The sequence below is a fragment of the Cyrtonyx montezumae genome, unplaced genomic scaffold, assembly GCF_038088225.1.
Source record: "Cyrtonyx montezumae isolate F1298 unplaced genomic scaffold, pur_monq_1.0 scaffold_35, whole genome shotgun sequence".
NCBI lineage: Eukaryota > Metazoa > Chordata > Aves > Galliformes > Odontophoridae > Cyrtonyx > Cyrtonyx montezumae.
The window spans coordinates 1,384,691-1,402,640 of NW_027072040.1; the positions used below are offsets into that span (position 1 = coordinate 1,384,691).

The window sequence follows — 17,950 nt, forward strand, 5'->3', positions numbered from 1 at the left end:
GGTGCCCTGTGGTGCTGCAGGGAGGATGTGCCTTGCCCTAACTGCCCCGGTACGTTGTGTAGGAGTAGGGGCTGATCAGCAGTGGGATGTGCAGCTTCTGGGCTGGGTCAGTGATGGTGAAGACAACCTAGGGCAGAGCAGGGAGGTGGTGGGTGGGTTAAATCACAGCCAAAAGCAGCCCCCTCCTCTACTTAAAGCCCGGGCATCTGCTGCTGCCAATGCAGCAGGAGGAGGGCAGCTGAGGAGTGTGAGCTCCTGCCAACATGGACACAGCACCCACAGCCCTGGCTGTGACCAGAGCTGGCTCCTAGCAGCACCCCACAGCCCTGCTCTGCCCCTTGGTACCTCCACGAAGGGGTAGAAGCTGGTGTACCCCAGGCCCTGCCAGTATGCAGCTGTCTCGAAGCGCAGTTTGTAGGTGCCAGCCTCAGCCTGCCCCGCGGCCAGGAGGGGCAAGCAGCGCCCGTCTGCATCCGTGCTTCTGAAAGCAGAAGGAAGCAGATTGTGGCTGTCTGCCTCTGTAGCTCTGCGGGTGGGTGATGTGGGCAGCAGCCTCCTCTGCCTCTCCTACCTTTGTGCCAGCTCCGTCCACTGCTCCCCTGGCTCCTGCAGCCGTGCCAGGCGCAGAGCGAGGCCGGCAGCGGGCAGCCCCGTGGCCGTGTTCAGCACATGGGTGGTCAGGGAACCGCTCTGCGTCTCGGGCACGGCTCCACTCTGCAGCACGGGAAGGAGCAGTGCTGGGGTGTGCCCCTGCACTGCCATCCCTCTCCCCCAGTACCGTGCTGTGTCACTCCCCCCAAGGGTTTGTTACCGGGGAAGGGAAGTGGTGGTGAGCCCCCCCCCCCCCCCGTCCCCGCGTGTCCCCAGCCCCCTCCTGCGGTGTCCTTACTTGCATGCCCCATGCACCACAAGCTGGTGTCTGTCCCCCTTGCCACTTCTCCCTCCCCACTGCTGTGCTGGGCCCACAGGACAGGTGCCCACCCCCCTCCCACACTGTGAGGAAGGCTGGGGGGGACACAGGGCTGCCTAACCCGTGGTGTGGGTGCCCTGCTGGGAAGCAGGGCTGCCTGCTCATCCCCACGCCTTCGTGCTGCTGGCTGCCTGGGGGCAGCCATGTCCCCAATGCCTTCCCAGCCCGCCCTGATCTGCAGTGTCACTGTGTCACGTGCAGCACATATTAACCCTGCAAGTGCTCCCTGGCCGCCCGGGGCAGCCAGCTGGGGCAGGGTCAGAGCAAAGCACCTGACCCCCTCGTGGGGTGGGATGTCTGAAAGACGCCGATCTGAGGCTGCCGGCGTGGGACGGGCGCTTGCTTCCAGCACAGTGCTCGCTGTGGGGTTTGGCTGCCAGCTGAGCTGGGAGTGCTGGAGGCACAAGAGCCCGTGAGGGCACCCGGTGGCTTACCCGCCTCACCTCCATCGTGCTCCGCCAGCTCCTCACGTCGGGTGCCACCGCTCGGGATGCCGTCCCCTGCCCCGCTGCCCTCCCCACGGAGCTGCCGCGCCGAGTGCCGCTATCCCAGCACGCTCCTCCCCGGCTGGGCCGGCCCGCGCAGGCGGCTCCGTGCTGGGCAGCGCTCCCGGGGGCCTCGACAGCACCCACGCTCCGGCAGCGCTGCAGCCCTGGGACTGGTGGACCCGAGCCCGGATGGATGTTGGGGTGGCACAGCAGCGCTGAGCCCCTAGGGTCTCACCCCAGACGAGCTGTGCTCGTTCGACCTGCCTGCTTCCTGCAGTATGCCGCGCCCTGCCCCGTGATGCTGTAGTACACCTTGGACTCCTTGTCCTTGTTGGATTTGATCTGGTGGAGAGGTGGGGGTGCTCACAGGGGACGCCCGCGGGCCGCTGCCCACCCCGGTGCCGCCGCGCTCAGCCCCGGGCCCGTACCTGCACCAGCCTCACGGGGTAGGGCCCCCGGTGGTTCTCGAGGCAGCTGATGGGGGGGATGACCCAGTCCCTCTTCTGCCGCCGGAGGAAGCCGGGGTCGTGCTGCGGGACGGATGGTGGTGCGGTTGTGCCGCCGTCCCGCTGCCCCTCTCGGCAGCCCTGCACCACCGCGCAGAGGGTCCCCCCTGCACCAGGAGGATGAGGAGCGTGAAGGCTCGGGGCGACATGGCTCTGGCCCCGCTTGGGTTTGAGTGCTGACGGGACACGGCTGCCGCTGTGGACTTTCACCTTGGCAGCCCTGCTCGGCTCACGTGGGCAGTGGGCAGCAATAGGGCCGAGGAGAACCCCCATCCGCTGCGGGAACGATGTCGCCGGGGACCAGGGGAAGGCTGAGCGTCTCCGTGCTTTCTTTGCGTCCGTCTTTTAACGGCCAAAGCTCAGCCCGGAGCTGGGGCGCGGGGAAGGGGCAGCGGGAGCACCACCGCTGGGGGGGAACCGCCGGGATGGGGCTCAAAGCGGCCAAGCGCCGGATCCTGCCGGGTCACAGCGGCCCCGAGCAGCCCCGTGGGAAAGGACCCGGGGGTGCCAGAAGCGGGCACCGGGAGAGCACCGGGAGAGCACCGGGGGTCCCGGGGCACTGCTCACGGGGCCGCGCGGCGGCAGCGGGCGGAGCTCCCGGGGATGCGGGGCGGGGCGGGGCGGGGCGGGGTCGGGGCGGAGCGGGCGGTACCTGCGGGGCCGCGGCCTCACCTGGAGCCGCGCGGTGGAGCGGGAGCGTCGCGGCGGTCGGTGGCGGCGGGGCCATGTGCGGGTCGCGCTCCGGGCTCTGCCCGCTCTTCCTGTTGCTCCTCGCCGCCGCCCCGGCTCGGCCGTGCTCTCCCCCGGGGCCGGGTAAGCGGTGCCGTCGGGGCGCGGGGAGCATCGCGGGGCCGGGGGTACCGCCACGCCGTGCGGGACCGCGCGTCGGGAGCGGGCGGGCTGCCCCGGGGCGGGCGGAGCGGCGGAGTTCCTCTCGGTGCGATGCGCGGTTCCCATCTTGCCCCCCCCACCCCCGCTTCCCCGATCCCCGGGGTGGGGGCCCGGCGGTGCCGTCGAGGTGCGGGGCGGGGGCTGCCCGCGCTGCCCGGACCGTGGGAGCGGTCTTTTCCCGGCTGCTGTCTTCCCCTGGGCCGTGGGTGGGGGCCGCTCGGGTCCCCTCGGTGCCTCCGGTCCGGCCGTGCGGCGGGGAGCGGTCGGAAACTGCCGGATGACGCCGGGACCCCGCGGGTCGGTGGGCGGCTGCGAGCGCTGGGAGTGGGTGCCCCGGGGCTGCGTTCTTTGATCCGGGCGGGGAGGGGCAGCGGCTCGGCCCGGTGCCGGTGGGGCTGCTCGCGGTGTTTACTCGTCCGCGTCCCCGGGGAGCGGGGCTGCTCGGGAACCGCGGCCGCAGCCAGCGCTGCTTAATGGCTGCGGAGCACTCAAAGCACTTCGCTGTAAGTGCTTTCCCCGTGCCAGGCCCTGACCTCAGCCCGCTCGGATGCTGCGTGCCGCTGCCCACGGCACGGCTCCTGCCGGCTGTGGGGCTGGCTCCAGGGTAGGGCTGGCGGTGCAGCCCCTCTGGAGGGGGGGCACGATGCCCAGGGATACTGAGGGTACGAGGATGGGGGGGAGGGGGTCTGTTTCCTGAGCTGATACTGGAGGGAGCAGCTCCAGCTCCAGGGCAGGGGGCTGCCCGTGGAATAGGGGCTCGTGTCCCAGCCATGGCGTGGCTGCGGCCTTTTCAGCCCCTGCATCTTCGTTATTGCCTGCTATTAAGAGCCGCCAGCGCTTCTCTCCAGGCTCCAGCTCCGTATGAGGACACTGGGAGACCCTCCGGGGTTTTCCCCTGCCCAGTGACCTGCGGGCGCAGCTCTCCTCGCCCGCTCCCACCTCCCCATCCCCCGGCAGCCTCTCTGCAGCTCGCTCGGAGCAGCTTAGCGCTGCTAATCCCCTAAACCCACAGCACTGCGGGGCCGGGGGTCGGGGCTGCGGCCGCAGGTGTGGGACCCTGCGGTGGTGGAGCCACTGCTCGGGGGGGTCGGAGCCGGGAGCCCCGAGGCGGGGACACGCTGGGGTGGGAGGTGCGGGGCAGGGCGCTGCGTGCCCAGGAATTTCCCGTAATCTCCTCAACAAAGCCGAGGAGCGCTCCTACTGCTGCCCGCCCCCGTGCTGGGAGCGGCTCTGACCTTCCCGATCCCCGGAGCCGGGCTGCGAGCACGCGGGGGCCCCGCGGGCGTGGGGACGGCTCCCCGGCACGGCTGGCGTGGGAGCGGTGGGGCTGCGAACCCTCCCGGCCCTCTGACCCTCGGCTCTCGCAGCGACCTTTGGAGACGGTGCGGTGCTATATGACATCGAGGAGCCCCACGTGGCACCGGGACGCCCCGAGGATGCCGGCAGCCCGCGGGTCCCCGTCCCGGTGCGGAGCAGGCGCTCCGTGCAGGTAATGCTCTCGGCAGCCCCGTCCCCACTGCTGCTGCTCGTGGCTGCTCCCTCACTGCTCCCCTTCCCGCAGGATGTCCCTCTGAGGAGGCAGAAGAGGGACTGGGTGATCCCTCCCATCAAAGTTCCCGAGAATGAGAGGGGCCCCTTCCCCAAAAATCTGGTTCAGGTACGGAGGGGGCCCCGATGTGTGGGCGATGCCGTGCGTCCCCCAGGGGTCCAGGTGGGATTTGGGGCTGGGCATTGGGGGCGGCAGAGTGCTGAACATGCACCTGGATTGGGGCATCGTGTTTGGGGGAGGGCACGGGGCGGTGCTGGGGGGCTGCTCACCCTGCAGTGCACACAGCCCCGCACCTCCTCCTCCCAGATCAAATCCAACCGGGACCGGGAGACGAAGATTTTCTACAGCATCACCGGGCAGGGGGCGGATGCTCCCCCCGAGGGCATCTTCACCATCGAGAAGGAGACGGGCTGGATGAAGGTGACGCAGCCGCTGGACCGGGAGCACATAGACAAGTACCACGTAGGTCCCCTCTGTGGGGTGCAGGGCCCCCCCCAGTGCCGTGCTGTCCCACGCTCACCCCTCTGCCCTGCAGCTCTACTCCCACGCGGTGTCTGAGAATGGCAAACCCGTGGAGGAACCGATGGAGATCATAGTGACGGTGACGGATCAGAACGACAACAAACCCCACTTCACGCAGGAGGTGTTCCGGGGCTCCGTGCCTGAGGGTGCACTGCCAGGTAGGGCCGTGCTGGGGGGGGGGGAGCTCTGCCCCGTGCAGGATGTGTCCCTCTTGGGATGAGAGTGCCCCATCCTCCACCCCCACCCCACTCATGCCAACCACCGTTGTCCCCCAGGCACATCAGTGATGCAGGTGAACGCCACGGATGCTGACGACGATGTGGAGACCTACAATGGTGTCATTGCCTACTCCATCCTCAGCCAGGAGCCGCGGGAGCCCCATCCCCACATGTTCACCGTCAACCGTGCCACCGGCACCGTCAGCGTCATCGCCAGCGGCCTCGACCGGGAGGTGGGACCCGTGCCCACGGGGCGGCCGTGGCAGCGTGGCTGTGGGTGCTGATGTCTGTCTGTCCATCGCAGCGCGTGCGGGAGTACACCCTGACCATGCAGGCGGCCGACCTGGACGGGCAGGGCTTGACCACGACGGCGCTGGCTGTGATTGAGATCACTGATGTCAATGACAACGCCCCTGAGTTTGACCCCAAAACGGTACCGTGGTGGGGACGTGGGCTGGGTGTTCTGAGCGCTGCGGGCTCCGTGCTGACTGCTCCCGATGTGCAGTATGAGGCGGCTGTGCCAGAGAACGAGGCTGATCTGGAGGTGGCCCGCTTGGCCACCACGGACCTGGACGAGCCACAGACGCCGGCGTGGCGTGCTGTCTACTCCATCGTGCGTGGCAACGAGGGCGGTGCTTTCACCATCACCACTGACCCCGCCAGTAACGAGGGTGTCCTACGTACGGCCAAGGTGCACATCCCCTGCCTGTCCCCATCCTGCGGCCACCAGCCCGGACTGGTACTGCCCATCCTGTCCCCTCCAGCAGGGTCTGGACTATGAGGCCAAGCGGCAGTTCGTGCTCCACGTGGCTGTGGTCAATGAAGCCCCCTTCGCCATCAAGCTGCCCACAGCCACGGCCACGGTGACGGTCAGCGTGGAGGACGTGAACGAGGCGCCCGCCTTCAACCCGCCGCTGCTGCTGGCCCAGGTGCCAGAGGATGTGCCACTGGGGCAGCCCCTCGCATCCTACACGGCCCAGGACCCCGACAGAGCCCAGCAGCAGCGCATCAAGTGAGCAGGGCCGGGCTGGGGTCGGATGGGGATCCCCGTGGCCATGCCCCGTGGGACCAACCCGCTGTGCCCGCAGGTACATGGTGGGTAGTGACCCTGCAGGCTGGCTGGCTGTGCACTCTGAGAACGGCCTCATCACGGCACGGGAGCAGCTGGACCGTGAGTCCCCGTTCACCAAGAACAGCACCTACGTGGCCGTGCTGCTGGCTGTGGATGACGGTGAGTGTGGTGGCTGTGAAAGGAGCCCTTGTTCCCATGTTCCCATGCAGTCCCATGTGAGGGACACGTGCTGCTGGTGTCATGAGGGGCTGCGTCCCGCTCAGCCCCGGGGCAGGGAGTGGTGTCTGCATTGCCCACAAAGCCTTCTGCCAGCATGGGAGTCCCACTGCTGAGGGTCCCTTACTGGTCCCACTCCTCCCTGCAGGATTGCCGCCCGCCACGGGCACAGGCACGCTGCTCCTCACTCTGCTGGATGTCAACGACCACGGCCCCGAGCCTGAGCCCCGCGACATTGTCATCTGTAACCGCAGCCCTGTGCCGCAGGTGCTGACCATCACCGACCAGGACCTGCCCCCCAACACCGGGCCCTTCCGTGCTGAGCTGAGCCACGGCTCCGGGGACAGCTGGGCAGTGGAGGTTGGCCATGGAGGTAACGTGAGCACTCGGGGTGGTGGTGCACCTGATTCCCCCATGAGCTGACGCAGCGAAGTCAAGCTTGTCACCTGTCCCATGCAGGTGACACCGTTGCCTTGTGGCTGACGGAGCCCCTGGAGCAGAACCTGTACAGCGTTTACCTGCGACTCTTCGACCGCCAGGGCAAGGATCAGGTCACCGTCATCAGGGCACAAGTGTGCGAGTGCCAGGGCCGGGTGGAGAGCTGTGCCCAGAAGCCACGGGTGGACAGCAGCGTGCCCATCGTGCTCGCTGTGCTGGGCGCAGTGCTGGCCCTGCTGCGTGAGTGCCCATCCGCGTGGGGCTGTCGGGGGGACCCAGGGATGTGGCATGGGGGTGCAACACTGATGCAGGTTCCCTCCTGCAGTCGTGCTGCTGCTGCTGCTCCTCCTGGTGAGGAGGAGGAAGGTGGTGAAGGAGCCGCTGCTGCTGCCTGAGGACGACACGAGGGACAACATCTTCTACTACGGGGAGGAAGGAGGGGGTGAGGAGGACCAGGTGAGGGCTGGGCTGGGGCGCTGCGGTGCTCCCTGGGTGGGGGTCAGCCTCATCCTGCTCTGTCCCCACGCAGGACTACGACCTGAGCCAGCTGCACCGGGGCCTGGACGCCCGCCCCGAGGTGATCCGCAATGACGTGGCCCCCCCACTCATGGCCGCCCCCCAGTACCGGCCCCGGCCCGCCAACCCCGATGAGATCGGAAACTTCATCGATGAGGTGAGCCCCGCTGTGCTGGCGCTGCTGGGGTGCCCCGCAGCGTTCCCATCCCATAGGGCTGAGGTCAGGGAAGCGGTGGCTGAGCCCTTCCTCTGTCGTCCCCCCCCCCAGAACCTGAAGGCGGCCGACACGGACCCCACGGCCCCCCCCTACGACTCGCTGCTGGTGTTCGACTACGAGGGCGGTGGCTCGGAGGCCACCTCGCTCAGCTCCCTCAACTCCTCCGCCTCCGACCAGGACCAGGACTACGACTACCTCAACGAGTGGGGCAACCGCTTCAAGAAGCTGGCGGAGCTCTACGGTGGGGGGGAGGATGATGATTAGTTCCCCTCTTCCCCCACCCGTGCTGCTGCTGCTGCCCAAAGCCTTACCCTGCCCGTGCCTTGGGGCCGTGCTGCCCTCTCCTGCACTCCCCATGCTGCCCGAAGCAGCCTTGGCTTCCTCCTGTGTGTTTTAACTTTTTTTTTTTAATGGAGACATGAGTTTAACGTAGTGGGGTGGTACCGGTGGGCTGAGCTGGGGTCTGTAGAAGTTTTAAAGAAGTTTTAATAAAGGATGTGGCTTTCCTTTTTTTTTTTTCTTAAGACCCTTCTGTGTCTTGTGTAATTCTGGGGCAGTCCCCGGGGAACTGCTGCCCCTGTGCACCCAAAGGGCTCAGATCCAGACTCCCCCCCCACCGGGGTACCCGAGGGGCACAGGGATGGCACGGCCCCAGCCCCGTGCTCGCTGATGGGCAGTGCTGCTCGCTGTCCCCAGGGCTCTGCCTGCTTGGCGCTCAGCTATAAGTGCATTAAACAATTTAACTGCATTAACCACGCCGGCTGAGCACTGCGCCTGGGGGAAACGAGCAGTGCCTCTGCTGCCCCAGCTCGGTAGGGGCGGCCCGAGCGGACTCTGCCCCTCTGCAGCCGCGGCGGCACCGAGGGTCGCTCCGGGGAGGAGAGGATCACCGCAGTCGGGACCGCTGCTATAGAGTGGGGACCGACCCCACCGCCCCGCTCGGCCAAGCGTGCCCGGGGACGGGGCGGGCGGGACGGGGCGGCCCCGGTGAGGCGGAGCGGGGCGGGGAGGGGCCCGGTGGGGCCAACACCTGCGGGCGGGGCGCTCCCACCTGCGCTCGGCGGCGGCAGCGCTCGGCAGCTCCGTCCGCGGCGGTGCCGGTACCGGCCCGGTCCCTGAGCCATGGGGCGGCGGTGGGCTTCCCCCGCCCCGCAGCGCTTCCCCGCGTTGGTGCTGCTGCTGCTCCAGGTGCGGGGCTGCCGGGAGGGACGGAGGGGACGGGCCGGGACGGGCGGGGATAGGGCTGACGCTTCTCTCGGGCAGGTGTGCGGGCGGTGGTGCGACGAGGCAGCCCCCTGCCAGCCCGGATTTGCTGCAGAGACCTTCGCCTTCAGAGTGCCCCAGGACAGCGTGGCGGCGGGCAGGGAGCTGGGACGAGGTAGGGCCCCGCGGGGCGGCTGCGGGTACAGAGCTGTGCCCCCACAGCGTGGGGCAGAGCCGTGGTCGTGGGGATGGGTTGGGTGTGCGGCACCGAAAGTGATGTGGGGGATGCAGGAAAAAGCTCAGGGCGTGGTACCAAAGGCCAGCTGGCACCAAGGATAAAGGTGTCCCTGCTGGGACGGGCTCGGAGCGTGGCGAAGTGGTGTAGAAATATGGTTGTGGGGGTGGGCTGGGTGCGTGGCACCGAGGGTGGCCATGGGGAACAAAGCTGTGGTGACGTGCCCGTGTGCCCTGCGTGCTGTCAGGGCCGGCCGCACTCTGCCCAGTTCAGTGGTGGTGGCCATGGGCACGCAGAGCTGTGCCTACGTGTCCCAGCTCCCCACGCAGCCGGGCGGTGCAGGTGCCGGGGTGAGGGTGTGCGGGGGCAGCGGGTGCCTCTCCCAGCAGCACCGAGGCGGGCGGCGCTGACTCAGGCGGAGCAGGCTTGTTCGGGCCGGCAGGCTGGGTGTGGGGCACAGAGCCCGGCCCTGAGCCCACATCCAGCACCACACCGGCACCAACCCCACGTCCCAGTGCTGAGTGCCCGTCCCGGCGCGGAGCTGTGCGTGGGTGCAGGCGGTGGTTCCTGGGAAGGGCAGCTGAGGAGCCCCATCTGAGTTTCACCCATGCTGGGGAGTATCGGGGCTGGGAGCTGAACCCTGCACTGTGCCTCCCGTGTCCCATGGCTGTGAGCTTTCTGTTGGGTTAATCATTAGCGAAGCTGTGCAGGGCCTGACACTGGGGTGACGGCAGCTGCGTGCCAACCTGCACTTCCCCAGCACGCAGCAGTGGCTCCCAGCTGGAAATCCCCATCAGCCCAGTACCAGTGCTTCCCGTCTGGGGCCAGGAGCTGTGTGGGAGGAGGGTGTCTGGGTCTGCCCACGCGTGTCAGCGCTGCTGTGGCTCTGCCCGGCCTCAGAGCATCCTGCTGTGCCCTCCGTGCAGTGCAGCCCTTCAAAAGCCCTATTTGTGGCACAGCACGGGCAGGCTGATGAGCTGCCCTGTAATTATCCGATGAGCCGAGCGCTGTGTTTGCAGTCAGGCAGGTCTGGATCGGCCCTGCACGGCGCTGGGGTGGTGAACAGCAGCGGGTGCTCCAGGGGCCGGGCTGGGTGCAGCTCTGGGCTCCCCGACGGCGCTGCAGCTGCCCAGCTGATGAAAGGGCTCAGTGGAGGAAGGAGCAATTTCCTCCATGTTAATGCAGGCTGTAAAAGCTGCATGGCACGACGCTTTCTGGAGGGTGTTGGGGCTGCTGCTGCCCCACGGCCCAAGGGAAGGACAGGCAGCAAACACCCCACATCCCTGGGGCTGTGCTCAGCCCCACTCACTGCACAGGGGGTCCCCAGGTCGGGGATGGGGTGGAAGATCCCAGGAAGGAGCTCTGAAGGAGCCCTCGGCTGTGTGGGAGATGGGGTATGGCACCACCTGGAAGGGGCACAGGTTTGCAGCCAGGTGTGGCACTGCCCGGTTGTGCAGGTCCCGGAACAGCCCCGAATGGGAGAAACCTCGAGAGTCTGAAGTCACGGTGAAACTCGGTGATGTCAGTCCCAGGCGGGACATGCAGCTCACAGCACTCCTGCAGCACTTTCACCCCGGCTGCTCATGGGCTGACGTGTGCCTCCACCCCCCCACCAGCTTCCTCCCAGCAGCCACACTTTCACAACCTCTGTGGGGACGGAGGAGAGCGTTGGGATGGTGGCCCTTGGCTGTGTCCATGAGTCACTGTGTGCCCAGCCCTGGTGAGACACTTTCCTGTGTCACAGCAGAGTGGGGGTAGCTTAGTGTTCCAGGTCCCAACCCACTGTGGAGGGCTCACCTCCCTGCCCAAGCTTTGTGCTGGTAATTCACTGACTTTGGCCCCGTGGCCAAATGCATTTGGGGGTCCAGGAAAGCAGGAGCACCCAGCTGCCTCTGCAGTACAGGAGCCCCTGAGCTCGACCCCTGCCCCACACCTTGCCGAGGCCCCACTGGCTCTGTGCCCCGAGGAGAATGGGGCTGGGAGGGGTTGGCTTTCAAGTGCGGAGCTGGAAAAACAGGTTGTGCACGGCCGGGAAGCGAAGGGGAGAGCACTGGTGAGGGGATGGGCGTTGAGCACGGTGGGTTCGCTGCACCGCATCGGTGCGGGGCCGGGTGCTGAGCACGGTGCGCTCCGCAGGCCGGCTGCCAGGTACCGGCTGCCCGCAGGGATGGGGCACCTCCCCGCTGCGAGCCCACGGTGCGGGAGCGCCCGGCGTGCCCCAGCACATCCCTGCTCAGCCGGCACCACCGGCTGTCCCGGCCCGGTCGGGGGTCCCGCCTGGGCTGGCATCGCCCCGCAGGGCGCAGGGCACGGCGGTGTGCGAGCAGCCCCCAGCCCGGCTCTGCCATCGCCTCCCCCCTCTCTGCTGTCTCCGAATTCCTGGGCTGCCTGCGGGCTGATGTAACGCGGGACGCTGGGACGGCTCCCGGCACAGACGGCCGCCCCTGGGGTGCCCACCTCCGCGCTTCCCACCCTGGGCACGTTGCCGTGCCGCGGCGGCACCCCGAGTGCTGTACAGGCATGCAGGAGCCACGCGGGTCAGGGGGACCCAGGCTGGGTGCTGCTGGCTCAAACAAAACATCCCCAGACAAAGGAGCGTTTGTTCTGGCAGCTCGGGCCGCGCGGCCGCGGTTCATGTGATGCTGCCGTGCGCGCGGTCCCCCCCCTCGGGCTGTCCTCAGCTCTGCCGTGCCGCTCCCTGCTGCGAGCAGTGCCAGACCCGCGTGGCCACTGCTGGAGCTCGCACCGTGACCCAGCAGGGTGACAGCGGGGTGCCGTCTGTCCCCAGGGAACCCCAAGCAGCAGAGGGGATGGAGGTTCCTACGGGGGCCTGGGCAGCAGGGGTGCCCCAACTGCTGTCGCACGCCCTTGGCTGCACCTGCCCTGCTGCACGGATTCATACCCCAGTTGGCTGCTGGGGTGGCCGTGTGCCAGCAGAGCTGCGCCATTCCCGGCCCTTGTTTTGATTTGAAAAGCAAGCGGAGCAGCAGGGCAGCACCCTGCACCCACTGCCACGCGCTGTGCCGTGGGGACGTGCTCTGCACGGACGCTCTGTGCCGTGGGGATAGCTCTGAGGTGCTGGATGCTGTGAGGCATTTCTTTGAAAGAGCAGTGGTGTTCAGGGACTGTGGAGATGTGGCACTGTGGGACGTGGTTAATGGTCACAGTGGGATGGGGTTGGGGATCTCAGTGGCCTTTTCCAACCTGTGTGATGCTGTGATTGCACGGTGTGCCACACACAGGCTGCTGATGCTCCGTGCCTGGGCTCTCATGTGCGTGCTGTTGTGTGCGGGGATGCGGTGTGCGTGGGGGGTGCCCGTGCCCACGCTCTCCCCCTGCCTGCAGTGACCTTCGCAGCCTGCGGTGGGCGGCCGTGGGCCGTGTATGTCCCGGCTGACACACGCTTCAAGGTGAATGCGGACGGCGTCGTCTCAACCAAACGGCCGCTGACGCTCCATGGGAGGGAAATCAGCTTCATCGTGTATGCACGGGATGCTGTGGGCAAGAGGCATTCAGCCCGAGTGACCGTGGGCAGGCACAGGCACCGCCGCCGCCACCACCACCACCAGCAGGTGAAGCGATGTCCCCATAGTCACTGCAGCCCCACCGTTTGGGGCTGGGAGCAGCAGGAGCCTCTGGGCTGCTCTGCGCAGCCGCAGGCGCCAGGACGAGCTGCTGTCCCTGCAGGACACGACGCCGGCGGTGCTGACCTTCCCCCAGCACGACCCCGGCTTCCTCCGGCGGCAGAAGAGGGACTGGGTCATCCCCCCCATCAGCTGCCTCGAGAACCACCGGGGGCCCTACCCCATGAGGCTGGTGCAGGTACGGGCCCGGGGCTGAGCGCGGCGGCACCGGGGTGGGCAGCGGCCCGCGGGCGTCCCCTGTGAGCACCCCCACCTCTCCACCAGATCAAATCCAACAAGGACAAGGAGTCCAAGGTGTACTACAGCATCACGGGGCAGGGCGCGGACAGCCCGCCCGTGGGCATCTTCATCATCGAGCGCGAGACGGGGTGGCTGGAGGTGACGGAGCAGCTGGACCGGGAGAAGATCGACCGATACACCGTGAGTGGGGGCTGTGGGGCGGGCGGGGCCGTGTGGGGCCGTGCGGGCTGACGGTGCCCCCGCAGCTCTTCTCCCACGCCGTGTCGGCCAGCGGGCAGCCCGTGGAGGACCCCATGGAGATCATCATCACCGTGATGGACCAGAACGACAACAAGCCCGTGTTCATCAAGCAGGTCTTCCTCGGCTACATCGAGGAGAACGCGAAGCCGGGTGCGGGGGCTGGCGGGCGGGCAGGGGGGGGCTGGGAGCCCCGGGATGGGGCGGTGCCGTGTCCCGTGAGTGACGTCTGCCCGGCTCGGCACTCTGCCCAGGCACCTCCGTGATGACCGTGAATGCCACGGATGCGGACGACGCTGTGAACACGGACAACGGCATCGTCAGCTACTCCATCGTCAGCCAGCAGCCGCCCGTCCCACACCCCGAGATGTTCATCATTGACTCGGCCAGGGGCATCATCAGCGTGCTGGGCACGGGGCTGGACCGGGAGGTGGGCGCTGTCCTCGTGCCCCACGGCCGTGGGACGCGCTGTGGGGAGGTGAGGCCCCTGACGGTGGTGACCTCATCTTGCAGACCACTCCCAACTACACGCTGATCGTCCAGGCCACGGACCAGGAGGGCAAGGGCCTGTCCAACACCGCCACGGCCATCATTGAGGTCACAGATGCCAATGACAACAATCCCATCTTCAATCCCACCATGGTATGCGTTCCCCCACCCTAGCTGGCTCCCACCAACTGTTGGGGCTGCCCACGTGTGACCATCCCCGTGGCCTCTCTGCAGTACGAGGGGGTGGTGGATGAGAACATGCCAGGGATGGAGATAGTCAGGCTGACCGTGACGGACCGAGATGCACCGGGCTCCCCAGCCTGGCAAGCTGTCTACCACATCAAGAGTGGGGACCAGGATGGTGCCTTCAGCATTACCACTGACCCCAGCACCAACGATGGCATCCTGAGGACAGCCAAGGTGGGTCATGTCACTGCATGATGGGCCCAATGTGGGCTGTGTCCCCACAGGCCCCGCTGCTACCTCAGCCCATGTCCCCACCCTGCAGGGCCTGGATTACGAGACCAAGAGTCACTACAACCTGGTGGTGACAGTGGAGAACAGAGTGCCCCTGTCCGTGCCCATCACACTCTCCACTGCCAGCGTCCTGGTGACTGTCAGTGACGTGAATGAGCCCCCTGTCTTCGTGCCCCCCATCAAGAGGATAGGGGTTCCAGAGGACCTACCAGTGGGACACGAAGTTACATCCTACACAGCCCAAGACCCCGACAAGGACATGATGCAGAAAATCACGTGAGCGAGGGCTCGGCTGGCAGAGAGAGAGCATGAGGCAGGCATTGAGCCCCTCCTGAGCACTCCCTCTGCCCAGGTACCGCATGGGCAGCGACCCCGCAGGCTGGCTGGCCATTGACCCCGAGAACGGCATCGTCACAGCCTCCAAGCCACTGGACCGCGAGTCGGTGCACGCCATCAACAGTACCTACAAGGCCATCATCCTGGCTGTGGACAATGGTGAGGCTGCGCCCACACTGCAGGCAGCTGGAAGCTCTGGGGATGTGGGCTCTCCACCTCAATGATGTCTGGTTCTGTAGGGATACCGGATGCCACTGGCACGGGGACGCTGCTGCTGCTCCTCCAGGATGTGAACGACAACGGGCCCACCCCAGAGCCCCGCTCCTTTGAGATCTGCAGCCGGCAGCCTGAGAAGCAGATGCTGAGAATTGTCGACAAGGACCTGCCCCCAAATACCTACCCCTTCCAGGCAGCCCTGGAGCACGGCTCCAGCAGCAACTGGTCTATCGAGTTGCAGGGCCAAGGTAGGTGCTGTGGGGTGATGAGGGGACGTTGAGCAAAGGCCAGATCCCAGCCACTTCTTTCTGTGCTACCCTGAATGCCACCAGCCCTGAGCTCCTGCTGGCCTGCATGATGGGGAACTGCCATGGGGCAGAGCCCTGATGGTGTCCCCACACCTGGGAGCCGGGGCCCAGCTCTGAGCTCAGTCTCCTCTCTCTTGCACAAGATGAGCTGGCCGTGAGCTTGAGGAAGGAGCTGGAGCCGGGTGAGTACAACATCTTCCTGAAGCTGACGGACAGCCAGGGCAAGGCTCAGGTGACACAGGTCAAAGCCCAGGTGTGTGAGTGCGAAGGGACAGCCAAGAACTGCGAGCGGAGGTCGTACATCGTCGGTGGGCTCGGTGTCCCCGCCATCCTGGGCATTCTGGGGGGCATCCTGGCCCTGCTGAGTGAGTATGGTGTGATGGGGACGTGGATGGGGTTGCTTTCCCCTCGTGGCCCTGATGCCATGCCCTGTGCTCGCAGTCCTGCTGCTGCTGCTGCTGCTCTTTGCCCGACGACGCAAAGTGGAGAAGGAACCCCTGCTGCCACCCGAGGATGACATGCGGGACAATGTGTACAACTACGATGAGGAAGGTGGCGGCGAGGAGGACCAGGTGGGGCTGCAGTGCTGGGTCACAGTGCTGCCCATGAGATCCTTGCAGCACTGTCCCTGTGATGGTCCCGCAGGGTCCTGCTGCAGCCATGAGGGATGTTTGGGGTGTGCAAAGCTCTCAGTCCCCTGCAAGCCCGTGGTTTGTTCTGCCCCGGAGCAGCAGTGGCTCAGGCCATCCCTCAAGCATCGCGTTGCTGTCCTCTCATGCTCTCTGCTCTGTCCCCACGCAGGACTATGACCTGAGCCAGCTGCACCGGGGCCTGGACGCCCGCCCCGAGGTGATCCGCAATGACGTGGCCCCCCCGCTCATGGCCGCCCCCCAGTACCGGCCCCGGCCCGCCAACCCCGATGAGATCGGAAACTTCATCGATGAGGTGAGCCCCACTGTGCTGGCGCTGCTGGGGTGCCCCGCAGCGTTCCCATCCCATAGGGCTGAGGTCAGGGAAGCGGTGGCTGAGCCCTTCCTCTGTCCCCCTCCCAGAACCTGAAGGCGGCCGACACGGACCCCACGGCCCCCCCCTACGACTCGCTGCTGGTGTTCGACTACGAGGGCGGTGGCTCGGAGGCCACCTCGCTCAGCTCCCTCAACTCCTCCGCCTCCGACCAGGACCAGGACTACGACTACCTCAACGAGTGGGGCAACCGCTTCAAGAAGCTGGCGGAGCTCTACGGCGGCGGGGAGGACGATGACTAGGCAGCCCTTGTCCCCTCGGCTGGCCCGCCACGTGGCTCTTGCCATTTCACCCCCTCGGACGTTGTCTGCCTCTTGCAGCCAAAGCCTCCTCCAACTCCGTTGGATCCATCACTCGCATCCCTCCCCTTCGGTGCAGGGAAAGCTCAGGGTCGCCGGGGCTGGAGGCTCTCGGGGAGCCCACTCTTTTCCTGCCCCCTTGGCCCCACGCACAGAGCACAGTCCGACGTGGGGCTCCTTGGGAACAGGCTGGTGGCAGGTTCTCCTTGGCCTGGGGTGAGGTGCTCCTGGGTCAGCTCCCAGTGCCCAAATCCCACAGCCCCCACTGCGTGGCTGTCGGCTGGCGCTCAGCATCTCCCCCCTACAAGGAAAGGGGCCCCCACTGCCTCTCTCCCTTTGCTGCAGAGGAAAGGGTTTCTCTGGCGCTCTCCAGAATACCTCGTGCTCCCAGCCCCGAAATCACCGCCGTGCTCAGGGAGCAGGACAGCCCCTCACAGCCCAGTGCTGGCCTTGGTGTGGAGCTGCTCGTGTGTGTGCGACGTGGGGTGGGTGATCAATCACACGGACCAATGACGTGCCATTCTCTTTGCATGATACACGAGAGAATTATATTTGATATAGTACTTATGGGCAGATTTCTATTTTTTTTGTATAACAGGTGATGATGTTAGTTCCATCTGTGTTATTTGTAATTATTCTGTTGATGAGAGGTGCTTTCTGAAATCAAGTGGCTTTACTTAAACTCTGAACTCCGCGTCTAGCTGTTGTTTTATACTTTTAATGTGGGAAAAGGGACCGATGCACGCTGGTAGCACGGCGATTGTCTTGTTTTAATTGATTGTATGATTTTTGTATAAAATTGAAAGAATAAATGGTAAGAAAACCAGCAGCTCTGTTCTCTGTGTACCTCTGCCAGCAGCACTGCCCCGTGGTGCTTCCTCGGAGTGGCTGCTGCTGCCTCCAAAGTGCCAAAGACAAACGAGATGCTTTCTGCAGCCCTGCTCCTGATAGCAGCTCTGCTCGGGAAGAGACAGATTCACATCAGCACACACATTTTCCCAGCACCGGGGTCGAGGAGGAGCACAGCTGTATCTAACAGCAGGCAAAGTTTTACTCTGCCGCCAGGACAGGCCTAGGGAAGGGAGGAGCAGATGGTCGTGTGAAAACTGGACTTGCTCCTTATCACAGGAGCTGCACCCTGTGTGTAACGCTCTGCCCCACTGACCTGCGTGGGGCTGCAGCACAGCCAGGGCTGCTATCACTGATGTCTGCCCGAGCCGAGAGAGGATCTAAAGCAGAATGCTGTGCCCCACAGGGCCTGCATGCCCACAGCCACCCGACAGAGGATTCACAGACATCCTGGCTACAGCCCTAGCTCAACTGTGTGCTCTGCAGCGTGTGCCTTATCTGTTTACTCCAAAGGCAGCGAGTGTTTGGCTGCAGCCCTGGGAACAGGCAGCGCCTCCTCACCTCCCAGACCTCCTCCTCCACGCAGCGATCACAACAAGGCTGCTGCTGACACAGGGCACCAAAGGTTCTGCTGTGGGTAACGCCTCTCGTGCATGCAGGCGGGAGCTTTCCTAAGACACCCGTTTTGCCACGGTGCTGAGCGCTGCTGGGGACCGGACAGCAGGGACAGACACCGAACTGCCAGCCCTCACCTGGGCCTCAGGGTGGACCTAGGTCTCAGGGTGGGCCTG

The 17,950-nt window shown here is 66.0% G+C and overlaps 3 protein-coding genes across 4 annotated transcripts; 2 read left to right on the top strand and 1 right to left on the bottom strand.

Annotated features, from left to right (window-relative positions):
• On the bottom strand, positions 1–763 carry LOC136054201 (5-hydroxyisourate hydrolase-like). The gene is made up of 3 exons (XM_065745343.1): positions 572–763; positions 346–481; positions 1–127 (listed from the first exon to the last, which is right to left on the bottom strand). Exons 1-3 carry the CDS (start codon positions 760–762, stop codon positions 38–40), a joined length of 417 nt encoding a protein of 138 aa, XP_065601415.1. The 5' UTR covers position 763; the 3' UTR covers positions 1–37.
• Positions 764–2,659: 1,896 nt separating this feature from the next.
• On the top strand, positions 2,660–8,115 carry LOC136054191 (B-cadherin). The gene is made up of 14 exons (XM_065745321.1): positions 2,660–2,777; positions 4,223–4,512; positions 4,711–4,866; positions 4,940–5,084; positions 5,202–5,377; positions 5,449–5,577; positions 5,650–5,835; positions 5,912–6,156; positions 6,233–6,375; positions 6,581–6,805; positions 6,892–7,110; positions 7,196–7,326; positions 7,400–7,543; positions 7,655–8,115. Exons 1-14 carry the CDS (start codon positions 2,690–2,692, stop codon positions 7,865–7,867), a joined length of 2,490 nt encoding a protein of 829 aa, XP_065601393.1. The 5' UTR covers positions 2,660–2,689; the 3' UTR covers positions 7,868–8,115.
• Positions 8,116–8,703: 588 nt separating this feature from the next.
• Positions 8,704–17,136, top strand: LOC136054255 (cadherin-1). 2 transcript variants are annotated; one of them, XM_065745433.1, is made up of 16 exons: positions 8,704–8,791; positions 8,867–8,981; positions 12,387–12,613; positions 12,714–12,863; positions 12,950–13,105; positions 13,171–13,315; positions 13,417–13,592; positions 13,676–13,804; positions 13,886–14,071; positions 14,160–14,404; positions 14,481–14,623; positions 14,704–14,928; positions 15,132–15,353; positions 15,430–15,560; positions 15,790–15,933; positions 16,041–17,136. In XM_065745433.1, exons 1-16 carry the CDS (start codon positions 8,726–8,728, stop codon positions 16,251–16,253), a joined length of 2,673 nt encoding a protein of 890 aa, XP_065601505.1. In that variant the 5' UTR covers positions 8,704–8,725; the 3' UTR covers positions 16,254–17,136. The 2 variants fall into 2 exon arrangements, with proteins under 2 accessions (XP_065601505.1, XP_065601506.1); XM_065745434.1 differs by having other exon boundaries at positions 12,729–12,863.
• The last annotated feature ends 814 nt before the right edge of the window (positions 17,137–17,950 follow it).